Below are 23,972 nucleotides of genomic sequence, written 5' to 3'. Positions count from 1 at the left end.
TGTGGTTGTTATTTTTTAGTTTGTTTTATTGGTTTCAGGTAAAGTGTCTTAGCAATTGAGGAAAACTTTAAGATTGTGTGTCTTTTTGATCTGGTGCCAAACATGATTATTGCATTAGCTCACTATAAAGTCCTATAAATTCAGAGAAACCAAGAAATGTACCATCTTTGAAGGCCACATCCACACATCCAACCTCATTGTTTTCCAAAGCATGCGGAATGGAAAGCTTTTTTGAATCACTCTAATTTCAGTAGAGTATATATTATTTTAAATTTTCACTGGCGATTGGAAATAAAAGAGTTCACTACTGTAACATTCAGATGTCAAAATGCTCTCCCTCTGTCAATAAAGACCACTCACTGGCATTAAACAGCAAAAATGGCTTGTTCTAAATATACATGTGAAGGGGATGTTTACATAAAGGTCTTAAAGGTGCACTCAGTAATTTTTTAGGCATGTCATCTTGGACTTACACTGACACCTTGTGGTGTGGATGCAGCATCATTCAAACGCAGTAACCGATGCCATTGCAAAAAATTCACTATACACAGTCAGCCATGATTAATTTAATCCATGAGTGAACGTTTCCAATAACAAGGTGGTAACTGAGATTAAATGAGTAATATTCAGCTGGTCATGTGATTCTAACATGGCCCTGTTATTGTGTTATTATTTATTCACCCTGTTAATTCCAAACCTGTATCACTTTCTTTCTTCCATTGAACACAAAAGGAGATGTTAGGTAGAATGATATTTCACAGTCTCATTTCACTTTTATAAGCTATGTTTCCATCCAAATTGAGAATTACATTTTTGCAAAAAACGTAATATTGCAAAAAATATGCGAATAAAGCTGCTTTTCCATTCCATGTTTTCAAAAGAACAAAGTTATCAATTCCAGAGAAATTGTAGCCACTGTGACTCTTTTATTGATTAAATACTCGTGGTTAAAGCCCACAGAAAACACTGTGAAGAATGTTGTCTCCTGTCTTGCAGCGACAGCACGTCACACATTTCTGGGAGTGCTATATCTTGTGGTTCTATAATATATATATATTTTAAAAGTGTCAATAAACTTGCTATTTTGCACAGTTTAAGTTTGTATTCAATGGATTTGCTCTACAAACTCTTTGCAGGCTTTGGATTTTCTAGACACCGTTATTTCAGGATGACCAGAGCAACAGTTCAGATGCGATGATTAGTCCGCTGGTTTATCCAGTTATGAACGAGCTATAATCCAGTCACATTACTTTTTATGCACATCTTACAGTCCTAATACATTCAATAGGAGTTTAATCGGTAAATGTGTTTCCATCATAGTTTATGCGCATTTCTTCTTATCGAATAAAAATGTATCCACCTCAAGCGAGCATATACGGTTTTTATGCACATTTTGGAGATTTTATTCGCATCTTGGTATTTCCATCCAGCAGTTTTATGCAATATCTCAAAATATGTAGATGGAAACCCAGCTATTGAATCTTTTTTCCGTACAATGAAAGTGAATGGTGACTGAGACTGAACCTTCAGTCTAACATCTCATGTTGTGTTCTATGGAGGAAAGAAATTAATATGAACAACATGAGGGAAAATAAATTATTACATAATTTTCAGTTTTGGGTGAACTAAAACTTGAGTTCTAAGGGCCATAGAGAGAATATGTGGCATGCAAAACCTTGAATAACATAAATCGAACTTAGGAAAATAATGAATGATATAAAAATGTATAGGATGACCCAATTTAAAGGAAGTAATTTTCAGAAAAGTGTCTCACTTTTCCCCTAAACTGTTTGCAAGCTCAATGACCCCTTTACTCTGAGTAAGGTTAATGCCTGATACTGAGTGGCAAAAACCATGGCTGATTATTCTCTCCTTAAGTAATGATGGACTTTTAGAGTCATTTTTCTTCATGTTGACTGCTAAAAATATTAAACAAGCCATAAATCTCTCATGCATAGATTCAATATTGAGCTAGTGTAATCCAGCCAGGCTAATGATCTCTTCAGAAGCTCATCGCTTTTTCACAGTTACTTTCATCCCAGTTTTTCCCTCCTGTTAACGTCCTCCATCTTCCACCATCTTCTCCCAATTCATTGATGTCGGCTGTCTCAACAAGAAAATGAGCTTTAGTTACAGGATTCGATGGCCTAAATGAATGAAAATCACTGAAAAAATGTATATACCGCAATCACAGACGTTCTAATCTAGATTGGATTGGATTCCTCTGAGGACAACTGAGGAATTAACTATCCTTAACTATCCTTTTAAACCTACAATTACCATACATTTAAACACTACTCTATTGCTGCCTTCAAATAAAAAAGGTATTTCTGTCTTTTTATTTTTGTCTCTCTTTTTCCACACAGTTTTCTTCTTCCATTTCCATCACTTCATTGTCTTCTACTTTGGCCTACACTCTGACCATTCATGATCTCACAACCCCCATTTTGTTCTCCTTTCTTCCTTTCATTCCTTGATCTTATGCGCTCTCTTCCTGTCTGTCCTTCTCTCTCCCCAATCATCACTCCTGTCCTGTCACTCCCGCTTTCTCACTCTTCTCTCTTTCTCTCTCTCCAGACGTTGGATGATTTGGAAGAGCGAGTGAAGGAGGCCAGCATTGAGATAAGCGTGAGACAGAGCTTCCTCACTGATCCCGCGGTGGCTGTCAAAAACCTGAAGGTGCTTTGATGAAAAATTTACCAACCGCTCTTTCCTCTGCTCAGCCCATGTTGGGTAGCTAGCTAGCAGGCAGAGCGCATGAAAATCTTATGTGAAATAAATCAACACTCTGAAGAATTGGTCCCCGTCGTCAGATCGACTGATGTCTCGCATGCTGTCTCGGTTACTACCAGTAGTGTAGTCTAGGGAATACGTAGGCATATGTGTATGCCCACTTATCTTTCTTAGGATTTTGCATATGCCCACCAAAAATAAGTGATGATAAGTATGGCCACCAGAACAACGAGAAGGCTTTTGGCTAACGCAATGCCGCAGCACCATTGAGTGAATTGTGTTTTTTATTTTACAAGAGTACAGAGATTCTCTCTAAATGCGCACAGAGTTGCGGGAGGCGGGAGCACAACTAATGGTCCTTCATAAATTCACAGTATGCCCACCATTCCAGACACTACTACACCATTACTGACACTTATCATTGCATAGTTAGCAGTGACGTGCGGTGATGTCTTAAAGAGGCTAGGCACTGAGTTATGAAAGCCAGATTACCTGATTTATTGTTTAAGCTAATAATACGTAATAACAGTGAACGTTACACACAAGCGCGGCATATCAAGAAATGTACAAATCAGGATGTATATCGTGTACTCTCTCTCTCTCTCTCTCTCTCTCTCTCTCTCTCTCTCACGCACACACACACACACACACACACAAGTGCGTAAACAGTGAACGTTATGCATTTATCAGATCCTTCAAAACCTCTCGGTTTTCCTTTACCTTTTCATTGTGGTAGGTTATATTCAGCTTCCTTTGCTCGTCAAGTGCAAGGTCGATCCGAGATTTTCCAAAGGTTTTCAGTGTAATTTGACACTGGATGTGAGCTGACGACTTTTCATGCTTGGTTAAAGCTGCGGGCAGGTTGTTCAAATCACAATATCCCGCTGAAGTCCAAACAGTCTGACTGGTTGAAAAAAGCAGACAGGGATAGCAGTACAGCCGCTGATTGTTAGCGCAGCCACATAGCCAATCTTGTCTTACATACCAATCAGTTTGAAATGATCGGATAATTTTTGGGCCCTTTTGCTGTACTAGTCCATCTAAGGCTGGCGTAGACCTCCCTCTTGCAATTAACTCCTATTTGGAATTAAAATCGAGCTTGGAAAAATTTCTTAATTCCGTGATTACGGCTGGTGCTGTCATTTTGAATTTTGCGGGGATTAGGCATGTACGCTAGCTGTGGTGTAATGACGTTAGCTACGCAAATGTCCAGGAATATCTCGATTTTAATTGGTCCATGTCTGATAATGTAACGGAGATGATTACGGGCATAACATATTTACGCCAAAAGGCACAGCAGATTTGTGCTTTTTGCCGTACATGTTAAAGAATACAGGATCGAAGTGCGCATGCGCAACATGGGTTTTCCGCTTGTCGCCTGCAATGAATGGACCGTAAAAGCACTGCTTATTCTACCATATGTTTTTAGTTGATTATGCGTAACTGCTACATTTGTCATCATAACGTCTAAACAATTGGAATAACACACATATTGCATATATAAATCACAAGAATAAAAAGTAAAAATACAAATACAAGTTTATTATTTAATAAACATTTTATTTTTGAATTTTGGCAGGGTAGGCAGTGCCTAGTTTGCCTACCCAGACCGCACGTCAGTGATAGTTAGGCATCCTTTTATATTGAACAATTGCACTGCATAAATAGGACTCGGGCTGGGCTAGAAATTAAATCTCAATACTTTTCAGCCTGTTGATTCAAATTCAATTCAAATTGATATTTAATTAAGGAAAATAATTTCAACCAATCAGCAAAATGTTTAATACAAACCTAGTTAAAAGCAATCAAGGCATGTTGTCCATGCTGTGTTTTGCTTAACGTACATAATATGAAAGAACAATATTTAGTCTGAGGCTATTTGCACTAGACGCTAAGCATCCAAACGTATCAAGATGCTAACATACATTACAGGGGCATCATTGCAGTGTATTTATTTAGAGTCCCACAGACACCCTACACCAACTCCTACCCCAAATCTTTCCTTACAAAAATTAACTTAAGTAACCATTGTATCACCAAGGTATTTTGTAGTGAAATCATAGTAACACAAAATTAAGTATGGTTACTTTATTAACACCACATTACTCTAGTAATACCTTTATTATTTGCAATAAAACTATGGCTTCCACCAAAAAACATGGTTACTACAATATTACTATAGTAAAAACATGGTGAATTTAACTGTCACCAAATCACTGCGAGAAATCAATCTTTATTAATTTTACGTGTTAGTATAAGGAGTATAAAAGGAACGTTTAAGAGTTCAGACAGGAGACAGGATGAGGAAAAAGTGGGACAAAAGGCGTAATTGAACCCAGGTCATCTGGATGACAAAAGCACATCTACTCTATTACACACTACATTTCTGGAGCGGCACTTGAGGATACAGTTTGTCTTCAAGTTCTGTATTTCCAACAAACTATTGAAGTACAAATAGCTGTGTGGCAGGAGCTATTTACTCCTCCAAATATTCACTCCATAATATTTAATCATTGTAATTTATATGCAGCAATATTAACAAACACCAATATTTATATACAAATATTTTACTTAAACAAATGTAAACATATATTATGAAATATACCAATACTGATTTGTTGAAGTGAATCAAACTTACCAAATCTAAAATCATTTTTCCATATAAACTGAAGTTAAATTACAGATGCTAATTATATAATATAATATACATATATAAATTATATTGTATTATATTATATTAGAATATTAATCTCTTAACGCTCTCTTAAGTTGTTAAGGCAGGATATTTATATATTTATTATTATTTTAAGAAAATCGCTTGCAAAGTGTAACTAGTGTTATGTCATAGTGGTAAAGTGAAATGTCCAGTCCAGAAAATTCAATCAAATCTCAAAAACTTGCTGTTTATTGCCAATTGTCTGACATTTCTGTCATGGATTTTTTTTCAGACATTCAGCTAAATCAATTTTTTGGGAATATCTTACTCCAATCCACTTAATAGAAAAGAAAAAAAAACAAAAGATATGAAATCCGATTTTCCTCAAACCTTATTCGTATGTTGTATGAAATCCATTAAAAGCTTCAGTCGGAATGGTCAGATCAGATTTCAAGTATTTCAAGTGACAGGTATATAAGGTCATACTGTCCAAAGATTTAATCTTTTACAAAATGACAATATGTACAGTCCTAAAGGTCGAAAAAAAGTCTTTGTTGTCTCTGATATCTTTCCAGCGACAAGATGCAAGGATCATCGTCGGCCTGTTTTACGAGACGGAAGCCAGGAAGGTGTTTTGCGAGGCAAGTAACAATTGTGGTTCCTCTTGTGTGTACAGTAGATCTGAGCTGTCATTGTATTCAGAATCAATTCAACACAATTCAGTTCGACTCCTCTGCTAAGCTTCAGTTAACTCACTGGGGCTTAACTAAGATTAATATTTGAATATGATTATTACTTAAGCGCAGATCTTCCAAACATGGTGTCATCTTTGGCAGGTTTTCAAAGAGAAGCTCTATGGTAAGAAGTACGTTTGGTTCCTCATCGGCTGGTACGCAGACAACTGGTATAAGATCAAGGATCCCGCTATCAACTGCACAGTGGAGAACATGACGGAAGCCGTGGAAGGACACGTCACCACTGAAATTGTCATGCTAAACCCGGAGACTGTCCGCGGCGCCTCCAACCTGGTGAGTGAATCATATTGAGCTTTTAGAATATTTCAGAGAATGACTAATGACTAAAGTGAATGCTTTTGTATGTAAAAATCATGTGGCCTATTAAACTGTCAATAAGAACTTCAGACATAGCAGGATGGAAGTATTAATTAAGAAATGGAGTGATTTTGTGCAGTATTGGGGATTATTTTTGACTTGGGCTAATTAGCATCTTCCAGATAGCAACGACAATAACAATTATTGTTTAACTTTATATTTTAATTAGAACTGAACATCCCTTTAAAGCTTTCTTACCTATTTTAAATCAAATTATTGTGACCAACGTCATAATGGGGTCATTAATCCTTCAAAATCACACACAGACATCCCAAGAGTTCCAGGCCCAGTTGATGTCACGTCTCGGGGGGAAGAACCCAGAAGAAACTGGTGGCTTTCAGGAGGCTCCACTGGCATATGATGCTGTCTGGGCCCTCGCATTGGCCTTAAATAAAACCGTGGCCCCTTTGAGGGCCAAAGGCTGGGCATTGGAGGACTTCAACTATAACAACAAGGAAATCACTGCTGAGATATACCGAGCCCTCAACACAAGCTCGTTTGAAGGAGTCTCTGTGAGTTGGCAATTAACTTTCAAAGCATCGAAAGAGAAAAAGCTGTGAAATAATAATGAGATAAAATACTCCACATGTTCATTTTCCAGCCCTGGAAAATTCATCAGTCTCAAATGTTCCTATTTTCATGATGCAAACAATGAATCTGAGTTTAAACTTGCATGATAACAGGATGAGTCAGCCTCCATTTCCCAAAGATTTTTCCTTTCTTTATTTTTGTTTTATGTATTTTGATGATATTGTGGTATGTACTGTATATTTTATAAACAGGGATTCTTGCATCACTGAATGTCTTGTAGGGTCATGTCGTGTTTGATGCTCAGGGTTCCCGTATGGCCTGGACTCTTATTGAGCAACTGCAAGGTAGATATTATGTTAAAAGCAAAAAAATATTTTTGTGTGTGTGTATTTTTTAACCTTTTACAAATACCATCAAAAACCATCAGCTGATAACCATATATGATGGAAAAAATTAATTTTTGTCTACAAAACAAATTTTAAGCATTTTAGCATAAGCCTTTAGATCAGGGGTGCCCAATACGTTGATTGCGATCTACCAGTCGATCGCAAAGGCAATGCTGGTAGATCGCACAAAATTTGAATGTATTTCGTTAAATTTTAATACAAATAAATATAATGTTTTTCCATATTTTAGTTTCTGTCTGACTTGCACTTAACCAGTACATTTTGACCAGGGGAGATTTTTGTTTATTCAGTTGCCATGACAACTATGTTCACGCCTTCCAGCAGCTAATGCCCGGATTATACAAAACTGTCTGATTCAATTCAGTGCAAGTCATCAGAATAAGATAAATGCCCTGGATATTGTTTATATTGTGCTGTAGGTGTTTTGGGTTTAGAGTTAAAATGGAATGATATCAACATTGAACATTATTATATATATTTTTAATTAATTAGAAGATGAATTCCATTTAGGGATACATGCAGTAGTCCCAACAAGCATTTATTATTTTTTTTTTTAAACAAAACTGTGTTTTTTTAGTTGGTAGATCGTATTGAGTTGGTCATTTAAAAGTAGATCATCACGTAAAAAAGTGTGTGCACCCCTGCTTTAGATCAATATATTTTTAAACTCAACATAAATTTTGTCAAGTCTATCAAAACATTTGACTGGTAGTGTATATTTCACATACTAGACAGAAGTATGATGTTTATCTGAGTCATGAGAAAGATGTCAGAGTGTGAAATGATCATCGTTGTTTCACTTTCCTTTTCTCTCAGACTTTGGTCCTTTTTCATTTCAAATCTTACTTTTTTTTTCCTCAGGTGGCAGCTACAAGAAGATTGGATACTATGACAGCACAAAAGGCAACCTTTCCTGGTATGGAAACGACAAATGGATCGGTAAGAGAAACCTGTCCGTCTCATCTCAACCAGACAGCTCAGTCCATTCCTCTCCCGTCACCTTTCACAGCGGCACTCCGCCCGCCATGATTGAGGCTTAGCAAGATTGATTTCTGTTAGCTTGACAAAGCCCTGTCCCGCTTTTAATATATCTCTAACAATTAGCTGTCCTTTCTGCCGCCGAAGGCCATACTGGCTCCAGGGAGTGGAGTGGTGCAGTTCACAGCGGCATTGACCTTTCTGCAATTCATCGAATTTCTTGATTGACAGACTGGTATTGATGAAAGCAGTGGACGGTGCAGTGCGAATAAAATGAAAAAGTGTGACGATGCCCTTCGACAAATGAAAAAGTATAACATAGGAAAGAGTACAAATTTAAAAAGTTATTTAATATTCAGACTTCTGACAAAGGCTTTGTGCAGACAGGCAGAAAAAATCTGATTTGTTGGCATATCCCGCTCAAATCCATTTAATTGTTTGTTGCCTGAACATCAGATATAAACAATTACTCTTTTGAAAAACCTGATCCAAAATACATCCATGTGGTTTGAAATCCAATTTAAAGAGACCTATTGTGCAAAATGCACTTTTACATGGTGTTGGTGCATAAATGTGAGTCGGCAGTGTGTGTACACAACCACTCTACAATGTTAAAAGTCCACCCACTCCTCTTTCTTATATTTCATAATCAGTGTGTCAAAATGAATGGTTTTCGTTTCTGCTCTAAAGTGACGTCATGTTAGAGCAGGCCTCATACAGGACTGGTGACAGACTCCACCCTATTATCATAGATCCTCCCCTGAGTGATCTACACACAGTCCACCATTTTTTGTCCGTGCTGGAGCAGGTACAGTGAGAAAAATAATGTCTCAGCGCTGTAAGCGTCGTAAGTGCTCTGTTGTTGGCTGTAAAAATGAACTTAAGAGTCTTCATGTACACATGGCATCAGAGCCACTGAGGACGCTGTGGACAAGTTTTGTTTTTGAAGGAAATGTGCCCCAAAACATACAAAAATCTGTGTATGCTTTGAGTGAGTGTCAATATAAAGCAGGATTTGCCAAAAATGTGATTCTCAAGGATGGATCAGTACAAACTTTTAGCGTTCCAGCTTTATATCCTGAAGATGTAAGTATCACACTTTGTATTTTGTGAATGTTCACATACGCCTTTTCGAATGTGCTTGTTAGCTTATTCCACTAAAGTTGCCATTGTCTCTGATTGTATTCATGAAGATCAGTGCTATGTCGGGGGCGGGGTGCAGCAGCTCATTTGCATTTAAAGAGACACACGAAAACAGCATGTTTTTGATTCCACCCAAAAAGAGGCATTTACAACATGGTATAATATATGATCCATGGGATATTTCACAGACCCATTCTGAGGACACCTGCGACTTATAATACATCTTGTAAAAACCGGCACAATAAGTCTCCTTTAAATTGGATTTTTGGAAATGCGTTTGAGTCTAATCTGTCAGATCAGATTTTTAAGTTGTTTTTTTCCCTCATTCAGGACACGACGTGACTGTAACATCACATCCAAAGCACAGTAGTCTCTACAGCTGTGTATATATTCTAGGGATGTCTCAATACCACGCTTATGATACACAATAAATGCTCAGATACACACAAAAATTAAAAATACCCTCTGATGTATGAATGTCATTATGACATTCAGCCCACAAATTAAAATCACTTTATGTCCTAGTGAGATTATTTAAGCACAAAAGCTGTGATTTAATGAGATAAATATATGTGAGCACTTGTGAATATGTGGAGTCAGTGTTGTGCTGACGTCAGCTGCTCATACCTTTAAAAACTCCTCCTCTGCTAATACAGGGAAAACACTGTCAAGAGCATCGCACACTCTCTTTGTAGCAGATTGCAGTAAACAACATGCAAATTTGCATTGTAGCATGAGGCTCATATAGAGTACACACTTTTTAAATTAAATAGCAGCCTTTTGTGGTTTAATAATCACTTTGGGTCATGCAGTGACGGCTTTTCCAGAGTGAGAAGCTGTCGTCATAACGTCAGAGCTCCATGGTCAAAACAACACTGAAACACTTCAAAGTAAAAGCTCAGTCAAAATAAAAGTTATATTTATAGGAAAAAAGTATGACAGAAATATATCACTACAGCGAATTTATGAAATATTCACTGTAATACTACTACTATCAGTAGTGATTGTGTTATACTTAAGCTGTACGTAAATTCTGTGATGCTCGGTTATGCAGCACTTTATTTGACAAAATATAACTCCAATGTTGTATTTTGGATTGTGCTGTGATGTACTGTTTGATAAAAAAATAATACAATACGATGTTGAAAATTAACTGTTATTTTTTATTTCGATTAAAGTTTTAATTTATTTATTTATTTAAACACCATTTTGATGATAAAATGTAAATAAACTTTTGAAATGGAGTAAAAAAAAAAAAAAACGGGTGTCGGACTCTGTATTGGCAAGTGCCTAAAATCAAGTATCGGTACTCGTACTCTTTCTCAAAAAATGGTATCAGGACGTCCCAAAAAAATACACTTATTTACTCGCATTGTTTGCATTCAGTATATTGAATGGTGAATGTCTGAATGAGTGAACAGTTCCAAACACAACTTACAGTATGCATGAACATGTAAACGAAACAGTAAAGTCTCAGATGCTTATGCTGTCTGATGACCTCATGAGTTCAGCACCACACCGAGATATGAATGGACATGAACTTCCATTGTTTTCCCATCCTTCTTTTCCACAATTACAGCTACTCTCTTGGTGACTGTTCACACTGAACTCACTTTTGTATCCATCTGCACTGCTTTTAATTTTTGATGTACACATGCACTAGATGGAGGTATTTGACAGCTGTGGCACCTCTCATTGTATTCAGTTCCATTAGTCGTGGTACTTCTAAATTTATCTTTTAGCTCTTGTTATATCTTATGGTGTCATGCTGACTCTTTAGTCATTACTATGGCAACAAATGTACAGGGTTTCCATATTTTGACCAACAGAATTAAATGACTTCGTCACTTTTGTTTATTGAATAATGATTATTTTTTTTTTTAAATTGTTTTATAGAGATGTCATGACTATTCCTAGGCCTTGAAATCACAATATTAAAATTCCTGATATTTGCATGACTGGGAAACCTGGATGTTTATGTACAGTATATTTACTTTGCTGTCCAAACAACCAGATCCAATTCTATTATTTGCAATATGACAGGGCTAACAAACAATCCTAAGGCCATGCCCACACTAATCAGTTTACCTATCATCATGCTTTTCCAAAGTATACAGAAATGGAGAGCATTTTCAAAATGCTGAATTTTCGGTGGAAGAAAAACTGTTCCAGTGTTGATGAGAGGCAACAATGAAAACATATCAGAGTGGAATAGAGGTACAGAATTGAATGTGATTAAAGCAAAGAAACACTTTATTCAAGGTCATAATGTTAGATGTGATGTTATCTCACCAGAATAGCTTAGAATCTGTTAAAGTTCACTAGCGCATCTTGACACTTTTCTTAAATGGATGCCTTAACACTATTCCAGACAGATTTACAAAAGCATATCACCAAACAGTGCCTTCCCTATTACCCTACAAATTGGTTTTCGGCCAAGAAATGGGAATAGAATTGCCACCACCAAAATCCTGTATCATCTTACCCATGAGATAGTAAGCCAATCATTTGGTGGACTTGCCCCGTCTTCTTCTATGAGTCATTCTTGATTTAGGCTCTAATCAATTCCTCATGCTGTGATCCAATTGAGTGGATTCCGTCAGCGTGACTATAATAAAGCAGCACTGCCCTACATTAGAAGAGGAATGACCTCACGCTTCACTATGGTTTGTTTTTTGAATGGCTACAAGGTGAAGATCAATGCTGCAGTCAAGTTTTACAAGAAAAAGTATGGGAAACGTCTGTGATTACTAAAGATACTTCAGACATTAGTGCTCAACCGAAATGTACCTTTCAATGTTTGATTGTTTAATTACTAAATCATAAGCTTGCTATTTTTTGTACTTCTAATTTAGGACCAATTAAAGGTCCATTCAGTAATTGATTGTTTATGTCATCTTGGACTTACACTGACACCTGCATGGATGCAGCATCTTTCAAACACAATAGTTTTCATTTACGGTTGCCATAGAAATTCACTATTCACAGTAAGCTATGATTGATTAATAAAATAGTATATGTGGTGCTTCGGAATTTAACATATGACCTTGGCGTTGTTAGCACCATGGTTTGCCTGGTGAATACACTAGATTAGATTTGAGGTAGACTGAAGGTACTTTTCAAACTTGCCATTTCCAAAATGTATTCATGGTAAAACTTAAAGCTGAAGTATGTAATTTCTGTGACACTAGCACCACCGAACGGAATTGCAAAAGTAAGCAATGTTTTCAAAACAGCTTTCCTAATACGCCCCTCATCTACTGTTGTTTGAACCATCAGATAATCTCACCCACTACTGGCATTGGTTGAGTAATGTTGTTGGAGCAGTCTAAGTAAGTAGCTCTTAAAAAACACATGAAATGTATAATGCCACAGAGACAAAGGGTTTACAGTTTTTGTGAAAATGAACTTCTGAATGACTTGCTTATACAGTAGATTTGTCTGTATATTAAAAACATTTTACCCCCTGTTGTGAATACAATTTTTCACAGCCAATCACGGCTATTTTCAGAAAATGACCTATTTAGTCACTGCATCCTCTCTCCCCAACGGAGAAAACCAGAGCATAGGGCTAATGACGTTGCTTGCCATTTCCCCCCATTGATAATAGCAAAAGAAGCAGATGTTCTTCTGAAATAACCCAGAACCTCCAGGGGACCCTTGGGTTCTCAGTGGAGAGATTTGTTTAGAATTAATATCACATTTTCGGGTGAAATTCTCAAGCAACTGTGTGTTTTTAAATAATTTGAATAAAAATGTGACCTTTAAAACAAATAAATCACATAACCTCGGGTCATAACTCGTGTTCTTATGCCTGTTCGAACTATATGGCAATGCCCTTGCTTTTCACCAGTCTCTTGGTAACTCCTGACAACCACTTGAGCATGACTTTCTCCTCCAAATTGCTGTGGAATCTGTTGTTAAGGCAGGTCGCCATAGCAACTCCCTGTCCTGATCCTTTGATCAAGGACGGAGGAACATGTACAGTGAGAATGCACCAACTGACAGGACACAGCATTATAACATTCTTACTTCAACACATGCACACACACACACACACACACACACACACACACACACACACACACACACACACACACACACACATTTGTTTTTCCAAAGCATCGCTGCCACATTGCAGTAGCACATTTCGTCCCTCCTGACCCATCACTGTTCTGACATTCTGAAAAGTATCAACAAACCCATCGTGTCACTTTGATGACCCCAAGTGTCAGCTGTCTCACACGGACATGTGTCCCTCACAGTCAGATCTCTATAATGACCTGACCACCCTTGACAGACATACCAGCTCAGTTTCGCCCTTCTTTTAAAAGCATGACGACAAGTGTTTGAAAGATGGATAGTGTTTAGCCAGGAGTGATTTCTACGTAACTATTGCTAAGCATTTGATTCTGCTCAGTCACTGTCATTCATAAGCCTAGAAGCCTTTATTATGGTCACACATTATACATTCATTTTTGTTTTGCATATATACAGTGAAATAATTTTTTTCATATCCCAGCTAAGCTGGGTTCAGAGTGCAGGATCAGCCATGATACAGGAGCAGGTAGGTTAAGGCACTGGGTTACTGACCAGAAGGTCGGGGCAAGGTTGAACCCCTGACCTTCTGGTCAGTATCCTAGAGCCTTAACCGCTGAGCGGTTTTTGGTCATAAATATAGTGATTAACAGCTCAGATTGTTCAGCAAATTGCAAATATATTTTTTTTCTTAGTCAGTTTTTTTTTGTCTTGTTTTCCAGTAAAATTATCTAAACATCCTTTAAACAAGATTGATTTAATTGACAAAGAAAATTCCATATGATATTTAAAACTTGTTTTCAGAGAACTTATCTTGAATTAAGTAAATTTGTCTTGACTCGTATTTTATAAAAAAAAAAAAAAAAAAATGCCAGGACAAATTAAATGATTTTTGTTTTTGCAGTGAGGTGTAAATTCTTAAAAAAAGATTTATTTTTTTTTGTTTTGTTTTTTTTAGCACTGGGCACACTGATTTTTATCCAAACAAACAGATTTAAAAAAAAAAATATTGTTGTTTTATGAAGGTCACATTGAAACTTCATCATGTATTTTGGTTAATTACAAATTATTACATGGTTCAAACGTTTATAATCTTAAACAAAGAGTGCAATAAACATAACCCATTTTAATATGTATTGTGCAAAAATTATTTATATTATTTTATTTTATTTTGTAATTATGGCTATCCCAAAGTTGTGGCATCATTTCCAGCACACCAAACAATTCTGCCCCCAAGAATTTTTAATTTAAAGGTTAGTGTTCTTGGTAACCAAGTCGACAAAATTATTAGTGATGAGCTTGCATGAAATGAAGAGATGAGTGATATTTGAAGAAAACAAAGAAAAATCTATGTAAATGTCACATGTGAGTGGGATTTTTGTTGGACATTTTCAGTTAAGCTGTAATTTTGCCAAAAACATGTGAAAATATTTAATTGTGTGTGTGTGTGTATTTAGAATACATAAAATGTTAGCTATGAAATTAGCCTTAGCAAGACAAAGAAGTAAGCCATTTTATTTCAAAAACATAAAACATTTAATTTCCATTATTTGCTGGAAGTCCCCACGGAATTCTATTAAACAACACATCATTTGAGATGCAGTGGAAATTACACTGTGGTGGGAATTTTCATGACTTTCAGAAAAAATGAATAAATTACAAATCTCATGCACATATACATACACTGTTGGACATTGTTAGTAGACAAATAAAAAAATTAAAAAATAAAGTGTGAAATATTTTTTTTTTGAGATTTTCTAGTGTTCTACTAAAGTAGCAAAATTTCCATTCCATATATTTGCAGGCATTTTCTGATGAAGGTTGCGTGACCAAAACATTGCTGTTTCGATAAATATTGGAGTTCTTGCAATCAGGATTTTTTTTCTTCTCTCTTCTAACGTGCAGCCCCATATGGATACTGCACCCTCTGAATTGAACATACTGTAAGCTTAGCATTTTTTCCAGAGAATTAGAACGCCAGTCATTCATTAAATCTGCTCCACAGAATTCTAAAGATTTTCTCCTATAATAAATGCAGAAAATGTGAAAAAAATCTGTGAGCATTGTGAGCTCCCTACACTTTCAAACCAGATACTTGATGTGTCAAACCAACCCAGTATAGCCTCATTTTATTTAATATTGACTGTCAAAAAAATGTCCATTAGTATTCTATCCTAGCCATGTGGTTCTGAGGTCTGACAGCACGTATGTAGCTAATGACTCTCAGAACTGAGCTGAAATACTTCTCTGTTGTTCTTCAAGCTATCATTTCTTAGTTTTTTTTTAAACTATAAAGTCAATCTCCGCTGTGATCTTTACACTCTGATCTGCCATTCTGCTCTGACTACATTCATATTTTCACCTTAGGTCTCTTTCGGTTCTTTGGATACTTCCTGACCGATTTATCTCCTCTTGACAGGCCTCGGCCCTCCAGCAGACCAGACCAAGGTTATTGAGGAGTTCCGTTATCTTTCCCAGAAGCTCTTTGTGTCTGTGTCTGTCTTCGCCGGTCTGGGAATACTTCTAGGCATAGTTTGCCTTTCGTTCAACATATACAACAGCAGCGTCAGGTCAGTAACTTGTGTTTTAAAAAGGATTCCACATGCAATTGCTCTTGAGTACTGTGTTGTGACAGTATAAAATCTTACAGTTAAATGTTATGATAATTATCTTTAGTTCAGTATAGTGCATTGTCAGGGCATAGGAAAGCAGTGATGTTAGTTCCTGCCCATTTGAAATTGTTTAACTATGGCATCTCACCTCTATTAAGATTCAAGTACAGTATATAGAGCTGTTGGTTGTGAATATGCTTATCTTTGCACTTTAAAGGGGTAGCACCATTAATGAAATAAATATTAAATAATAATTTTTTATAAAATAGATAAATAGAGAATAAAACATTTAAGCAACTTAAACAATAAAAACAGAACTCATGCTTTGTTAGATATCGTCAATAGGGTAGAAAAATAGCCTTAATTCAATGTATATTCTCTGAGATCAAGTCTTAAAATATTACACATTTTTGCATCTAAAGGAAATTTTATTTTGTTTTATGAATGTGAACATATTGTTGTTGTAAAACAAGATGAAAATTGTAATTAAAGCTGCACTACAGGAATGTGTGTTCTCTATTGGCATCTGTGGTTGAAATGTAAAATTGCAAGCAATTTGCAGAAGAACATTTTACGTGAGTTGTTTTGGCAATGCTCTTCTTCGCGGACGAATGTTTGAGCCTACCTGGATGTTGCCTATATGTGATCATGACAGTGACATATTCAGAGCCAGAGTCATTATTTTAGTACTTGCTTTGATAAAGATAAACAAAACTCACATTTAAATATTTTTAATTAATTAATTTGACACTTATAGTGCTTTTCTGACACTGCACTCAAAGCGCTTTTACATCAACCACCACCAGTTACCATTATATTTTGGTATTAACATCTATGCACTGCTGTAAACATAAAACAATGATTTAATAATGATGGTGATGAAATATACTTTATTAAACATGAAAATAATATGCAGAAATATGCAACATAAAAATTACTATAATACATTTAATTCATAATTTCTTTAAAAGTAAAGTTATAATAGATAGATGGTTATAATAGATAGATGGTTTAATATGTACATTACTGTGCTATAAGATCAGTACAATATAAACAACCTGAGATGATTATACGTTTCATGGGGAACTACCTTGAAGTAACTTGTGCCTATGGCTTTGAATCAGAACTGTAAACAGGCAATCTGCTAAAAGGACAATAAACGGTTTTGTGCATTTCTGTGAATGTGGCAAAAGAAATGAGAAAGCAATGGCACACACTCTTAGGGAAATTGGAAACTACAGCAATTTTATAAAATATTCAGAAGTCATAGTAAACATGTCACAGTAACTTCACCGGGCAATGTAGAAACCAGAAAACAAATCCTAGTATAATAGCATGTAAGAACTTCACCAAACAGTTAACAGATAAACATCCATCCAGACTGCAACGATGCTGTCCTGAACTGTGTGACAGTGACTGATTTAACTGAACAGTGTAGTTTCCCCTGCCGGAACATGTGACAGCTGGTACTTCTTCACTCTGTTTACAGACTTGATGTAATAAGCCTGCGATTTTGCTCCTAAATCCAACCCGACAACTCAAAATACAAATCATTTCTGTAGGCTTAACTTAGTGAATCTGGGTAAGGTAAGGACATTGTTGTGAACATGGTTTTTAATGTACTCTATCAATAATGGCATTTTGTTCATTTTTAACCTAAAATCTTCTGGAGTGCAGCTTTAAGGATTTGTTTTTTGCAGTGTACGGTTCAACTTTTTAGACTGGGGAGAAAATATTGAATTCTGAACGTTTGACTTTACACCGATCAGCCACAACATTAAAACCACCTGCCTAATATTGTGTAGGTCCCCCTCATGCCGCCAAAATAGCACCAACCCACATCTTAGAATAGCATTCTGGAATACTATTCTTCTAACCACAATTGTACAGAGCGGTTATCTGAGTTACGGTAGACTTTATCAGTTTGAACCAGTCTGGCCATTCTCTGTTGACCTCTCTCATCAACAAGGCATTTCCACTCGCAGAACAGCCGCTCACTGGACGTTTTTTGTTTTTGGCAGCCAATCGTGTGGCAGCTGTGCATAAAATCATGCAGATACGGGTCAGGAGCTTCAGTAAATGTTCACATCAACATCAGAATGGGGATAAAATGTGATCTCAGTGGTTTGGAGCGTGGCGTGATTGTTGGTGCCAGACGGGCTGGTTTCGGTATTTCTGTAACTGCTGATCTCCTGGGATTTGCATGCAAAACAGTCTCTAGAATTTACTCTGATGGTGTGAAAAACAAAAACATCCAGTTGTTGATGAGAGAGGTCAACAGAGAATGGCCAGAATGGTTCGAACTGACAAAGTCTACAGTAACTCAGATAACCGCTCTGTACAATTGTGCTGAGAAAAATAGCATCTCAAAATGCTATTCTGAAAATGCTATTCTGAGATGCGGGTTGGCACTGTTTTGGCAGCATGAGGGGGACCAACACAATATTAGGCATGTGGTTTTAATGTTGTGGCTGATCGGTGTATGTTTTCATAAGACATTGGACCATTTTATTTCAGAAAGTTGAAGGACAATTTGTTTTCCCGTCATGTAACGCATTTAAATGCTCCCAAGCCTGTAACAAAACACTATTTCATCCAAGCAGAATAAGTTCCAAAGCTTTTTTATTAAGACGGCATTATATTGGTTCTGTAATTGAACTCTCTAACCCCACGAACAGGTACATTCAGAACTCTCAGCCCTATCTGAACAATATGACTGCAGTGGGTTGTGTGCTGTCGTTGGCTGCTGTCTTTCCCCTGGGCATCGATGGACTTCATGTCCATAGATCACAATTCCCTATTGTTTGCCAGGTAGCGTTTATTGCTGTTTTCTCTCATTTTCTCTCTTCCTTTGCTCCCATTCAGCTATAACATTTGTGCACTTTAGATGATCTGTTGTAACTGTAGCAATACAATTACTGCTTTGCACATGAGCTTTCAAATGAACTCTCTTTCTCTTTTGTTCTCTCAGTTTCGCCTGTGGCTACTAGGTCTCGGCTTCAGTTTAGCCTATGGCAGCATGTTCACCAAGATCTGGTGGGTTCACACTGTCTTCACCAAGAAAGTTGAGAAGAAAGAGAAAAGGAAGGTAAATTACTTTGGAATGGGTAAACGTGTGTGCATTAGCAATTAAGAGGGGAAAATTTTCAGTGAATAACAACTTACATTTCAGTCTGGCTTCGGAAGACCTGGAGAATATCGACAGAAGAAAGAAAGTCACGTGTTAGAAATGAAACCAGCAGAGTTAATGATGACAGAGTTTTCATTTTTTCAGACATAAGCCTTTAAGTAATGGATAGAAAATAAATACATTTGTTTAAATGTGATGTGTGTAATTTTTTTGGAAATACTATCCCAGATAGTATGCAGAGCCAACTATAAAATAATTGGGAGGTTTATTCCCCCAAAATGTGTGAACACTGTGGCTCTGTTCCACTGTAAAAACATATGGGCATCGTGACGATCCTTTCACAGCAACCCACAGTTTCTGTGTGGGGGTGGGGGTGGGGGTATGTTTGACCAACCAATGGAAGATGTGGGGAGTGTTCAGGAAACCTGTCTGAATGTAAAACAATTTTGCAGTTCCGTTTGATGTTGACAGTAATGATCTCAGGATCTGCAGCTGTAAAAATGGCAGAGCTGCATATCTACTGCATTTTAAAGAATCACACATTGCTGACTCTACATCATTAGATGAAGTTTCTCAGCATGAAATAGAGAAGAGTCTTATATCACAGATCCTTCCAGGGTTGCTATAGTTCTGGGGCTGGTTGCATAAACATAGCCATTAACTTAAGACTGCATCTAACAATTAGTTTGACTAGCTAAAGACGCCATAGAAAGCCTGTTGCATAAAACAAGCTCACAGTTGTCTTTAGTAAGACAGTCTAATTTGCATTGCATTGTGGGAAAAATAAGACACTGAACAGCTTAAAAAAAATGGCCGACAGTGGACGCTCAATACATTTTTTATTCGCTGAGAATATTTGCTTATTAGAGGACTACAATGCTTCAAAATGTATTTTATTGAGCACATTTAGTGATTTAACCCAAATAATTAAAAACACAACATTTTGTTACCATTTTTGAAGTCAAAGTCTTCAACCAAGTCTCAACTCAATCCCCTTTCAGGCCCCACTGGCTCAGCTGACAGTTATTTTCAATGGCAAAATGTAAACAAGTTAGCCTGAGGTGTGCTGTCTTACATTTTGGTCTTTAATTAGACTGATCTAAGTTTTTACGCAACTGACTGAAAAAATTAAGACCAACATTTTAGACGACTAACTAGTAAGACTAGTCTAAAACAGTTTTATGCAACCAGCCCCTGAATTTAAAAAAGAATCTGTATTTTTAGTTTTAGTTTTTCAGTACAGTTACCGGTAGTTTTATTTTGCTTTTAGTATTTTATATTGTGAATGTGTTAATGAACATTATTTAAATATTTGTATCACCATTCTGCTTCTCAGGATCATCTAGTATAATCGCTATCTACACACAAAAATTATTTTACGATGTACGTATTTCAATTTCATATCAAAATTCCATCAAATGAATTGAGTAATCCTTATCAAAAAAGAAAAAATTCAATCCCAGAATTAATTTTGTTCAAAATTACAAAATTAAATTTGATTGAATTTTAAAAAAAAATGTAAATGTGTAAAAAAATTCTGTGTGTGTTGTCCATTTCAGTTCAACTGAATGCGAGTTGTAAAGGTTAAAGATTATTATAAAAAAAATGTTAAACAGTTTTTAAACAAGATGAAGTATTAAAAAAAAACACAATACATTTTTGGTCATTTCTATTTTAGTTAGTTTTGGATTAATTAAATTATATTTCAGTTTAGTTTCAGTATTTCCAATTATGTTAGTCTTCTTTTTTCTTTTTCTTTTGTCAATGATGGTAACACTACCTCTCTCTCTCTTTCTCTCTCTCTCAAATTGTAGCTCTGAGAAGTTCTCTCCATTTCACTACTACACACACACACACACACACACACACACACACACACATCGTACAGGCTCACTACTAGCATCGTGACACTTGTTCGCTCAGATTCCATGTCTTAAAGCAACAAGACACAGTATTAGAGAAACCCTAAGACCTCATCAAACCATGACCAGATTACCCCAACTATGTAATATCTATGAATATGGATGAGCATTAAACCTCTTCCAACAGAAATCTGACCTTCGGGGGGCTTTATTATTCAAGTGCTTTGCGTTTGGGATGACTTTCAACTCTCCCGATGTCCGTAATGGGGCAATTTGCCTAAGTAATTCAACAGCACTTGAAGAAAGTTTGTTACTCAGGCAGAATGTGGTGGAAACCGTGGGCGCTCGGGTCATTTCAAGCCTTGCCAGTTATTGAGAGAGAGAGAGAGAGAGAGAGAGAGAAAGTGGAGTGCAAAGCTCAATTCTATCCCATTTTCCCAGTCTAATGGCCTGGAGGGAGCTCGCGGCCACATATTAATAGATGGAATAAAACTGAAAATAACTTCACATTTGTAACACGTGACTTTCATCATGTTTGCTGATGATTGATATTCTGCCTTACTGTTACCCACTATGCAATGGAGTAAACAAGTAACAGTGATGGTGTCAGAGCAATTACGTCTTTTACCTTTACGGGAATATAAACGTGTTATTTAGAACAGAACCTTGAAGTGATAGGGATAATTCGACCCAAAAAGGAGGTTTTGTCCTTTTTTACTCACTTTCATGTTGTTCCTTAACCGAATGCTGTTATTTCTTCCATGGAAAACAAATGTAGAAAAAATGTATGCGACTCGTGTTGTACAGTTTTGTTTAAACTGTTGAGCTTATAGTGACAATTCTTTTTTTTTTTAAGAAAAAAACACCAGACCAAAATTGTATTTGTTTTTTTCTGATAATCTTCTCTTCTGCTGAAGGTCAAGTTTAGCCCCATTTTTGTTTAGGTTTTAATAATGCGCATCAACATCATTGATGCTGTATTTGTTGTTGTGTGTGTAGTAACTGAACAAAGCAGCATTTTTGATCTCTGGATGTGATCGTGGGGCAAATTGCAAGTGTCAGGGAAGATCAAAATGATCAGTGAGTGCGTTTATGCACACCAAAATCACTGATAACTACCAATAATCAGCTTATTCCATATATTGCGGTTACACGTCATCCTAAATAACGACTCGGTTACTCACGTAACCTCGGTTCCCTGAGAGGAGGGAACGAGTATTGCGTAAGTAGCTTACGCTATGGGAAAACTCCGTTTCTCGAGAAATATTGAAGTCTTTATGTAAAACGTATTGCAGCTGCACAGCAGACAGCAATGAGCGAGGCAGCTCGGTCATTGGCTGTGCTGCAGCAACTTGCTCGAACCAATGACGGGGCGACTCTGAACACGCGACCAATGGGCGCACGCTTCACGCTCGCGAGCTCAGAGCCCGCCAAGATAGGCGTGGCTTAGGGCTATATATTAGGCGCCCCTTCATGAGAGTTCTTTAGGTTCAATCGACTGAAGCGAACTGACCAAGCACTAGCATGGCAGCTTACGCAATACTCGTTCCCTCCTCTCAGGGAACCGAGGTTACGTTAGTAACCGAGTCGTTCCCTATCGAGAGGTCTCTCCTATTGCGTAAGTAGCTTACGCTATGGGAACACCATGTAAAACGCCGTGCATGCTGACTTCGCTCTATAAAGCCGGAGCCAGACGCCTGAGCCTTAAAGCAAATTGATTATTCCACGAGCCGGCCAACGGCGAGCTACATAATGGGATAGTATAGAGCGCCCTTCCAAGGTGGTCCATGGTGGGGCGCTCATAGTACAAACACAAGCACATATCTTATGTACTGAGTTTTCTATGTACTGATATGCATAAAAAATCCTTTAAGTCAGTCAGAGACGGACCTTGTAAGGGAGGAGATAATGCTCAGCATATACATACTCCAGTCCATTCTACAGTCAGGCTACTAGAATGTTGGAATGCATTTTTTCTATGTACTGATATGCATAAAAAATCCTCTAAGTCAGTCAGAGACGGACCTTATAAGGGAGGATATAATGCTCAGCATATACATTCTCCAGTCCATTCTACAGTCAGGCTGATAGAATGTTGGAATGCATCTTTCTATGTACTGATATGCATAAAAAATCCTCTAAGTCGGTCAGAGACGGACCTTATAAGGGAGGAGATAATGCTCAGCATATACATACTCCAGTCCATTCTACAGTCAGGCTGATAGAATGTTGTGCAATGAGGGGACCTGTAGGTTATAAAACCTGATAAATGTCGAAGGCGAGGCCCAGCCCGCCGCCGCACAAATATCTTCAATGGGTATCCCACTCGACCAAGCCCACGAGGAGGCCATGCTCCTTGTAGAGTGAGCTCTGATGCCTAAGGGGCATTGAAGGCGCTATAGAATCCACTATCCAGCGTGATATTCTTTGCTTTGAGACTGCGAGACCTTTAGTGCGGCCGCCAAAGCATACGAATAATTGTTCCGTCTGTCTGAACAGGGCAGAACGTTCCAAATATACTCTGAGCGCCCTGACCGGGCAGAGTAAATTAGCGTCGCTTTCGTCTGCTGGGGACAGTAGCGCTGCCAGAGATATCACCTGTGCTCTGAAGGGTGTGGAGAGCACTTTAGGAATATACCCGTGCTTTGGCCTAAGGACAACTCTGCAGTCGTTAGGTCCAAATTCCAGGCAAGCAGCGCTTGATGACAGCGTGTAGGTCAGCCCACTCTCTTGACTGAGGCGAGCCAGCAAGAGCGCAGTTTTGGCGAGA

The 23,972-nt window shown here is 37.3% G+C and overlaps 1 protein-coding gene across 1 annotated transcript in view; it reads left to right on the top strand.

The window, feature by feature from the left end:
* Positions 1 to 23,972, top strand: part of LOC127631406 (gamma-aminobutyric acid type B receptor subunit 1-like) — a 67,180-nt gene that overhangs the window by 23,084 nt on the left and 20,124 nt on the right. Inside the window, exons 10-18 of the mRNA XM_052109519.1 lie at positions 2,578 to 2,679; positions 5,965 to 6,030; positions 6,226 to 6,417; positions 6,768 to 7,013; positions 7,313 to 7,376; positions 8,301 to 8,378; positions 16,018 to 16,168; positions 18,889 to 19,021; positions 19,182 to 19,298. Of these exons, the coding sequence (XP_051965479.1) occupies positions 2,578 to 2,679; positions 5,965 to 6,030; positions 6,226 to 6,417; positions 6,768 to 7,013; positions 7,313 to 7,376; positions 8,301 to 8,378; positions 16,018 to 16,168; positions 18,889 to 19,021; positions 19,182 to 19,298 (1,149 nt within the window). The remainder of the gene's footprint in view (positions 1 to 2,577; positions 2,680 to 5,964; positions 6,031 to 6,225; positions 6,418 to 6,767; positions 7,014 to 7,312; positions 7,377 to 8,300; positions 8,379 to 16,017; positions 16,169 to 18,888; positions 19,022 to 19,181; positions 19,299 to 23,972) is intronic.

This window comes from Xyrauchen texanus, chromosome 38, assembly GCF_025860055.1.
Source record: "Xyrauchen texanus isolate HMW12.3.18 chromosome 38, RBS_HiC_50CHRs, whole genome shotgun sequence".
Classification (NCBI taxonomy): Eukaryota; Metazoa; Chordata; class Actinopteri; order Cypriniformes; family Catostomidae; genus Xyrauchen; species Xyrauchen texanus.
Note: the sequence above shows the minus strand (reverse complement) of the source record. Positions and strands in the feature narration are given on the sequence as shown.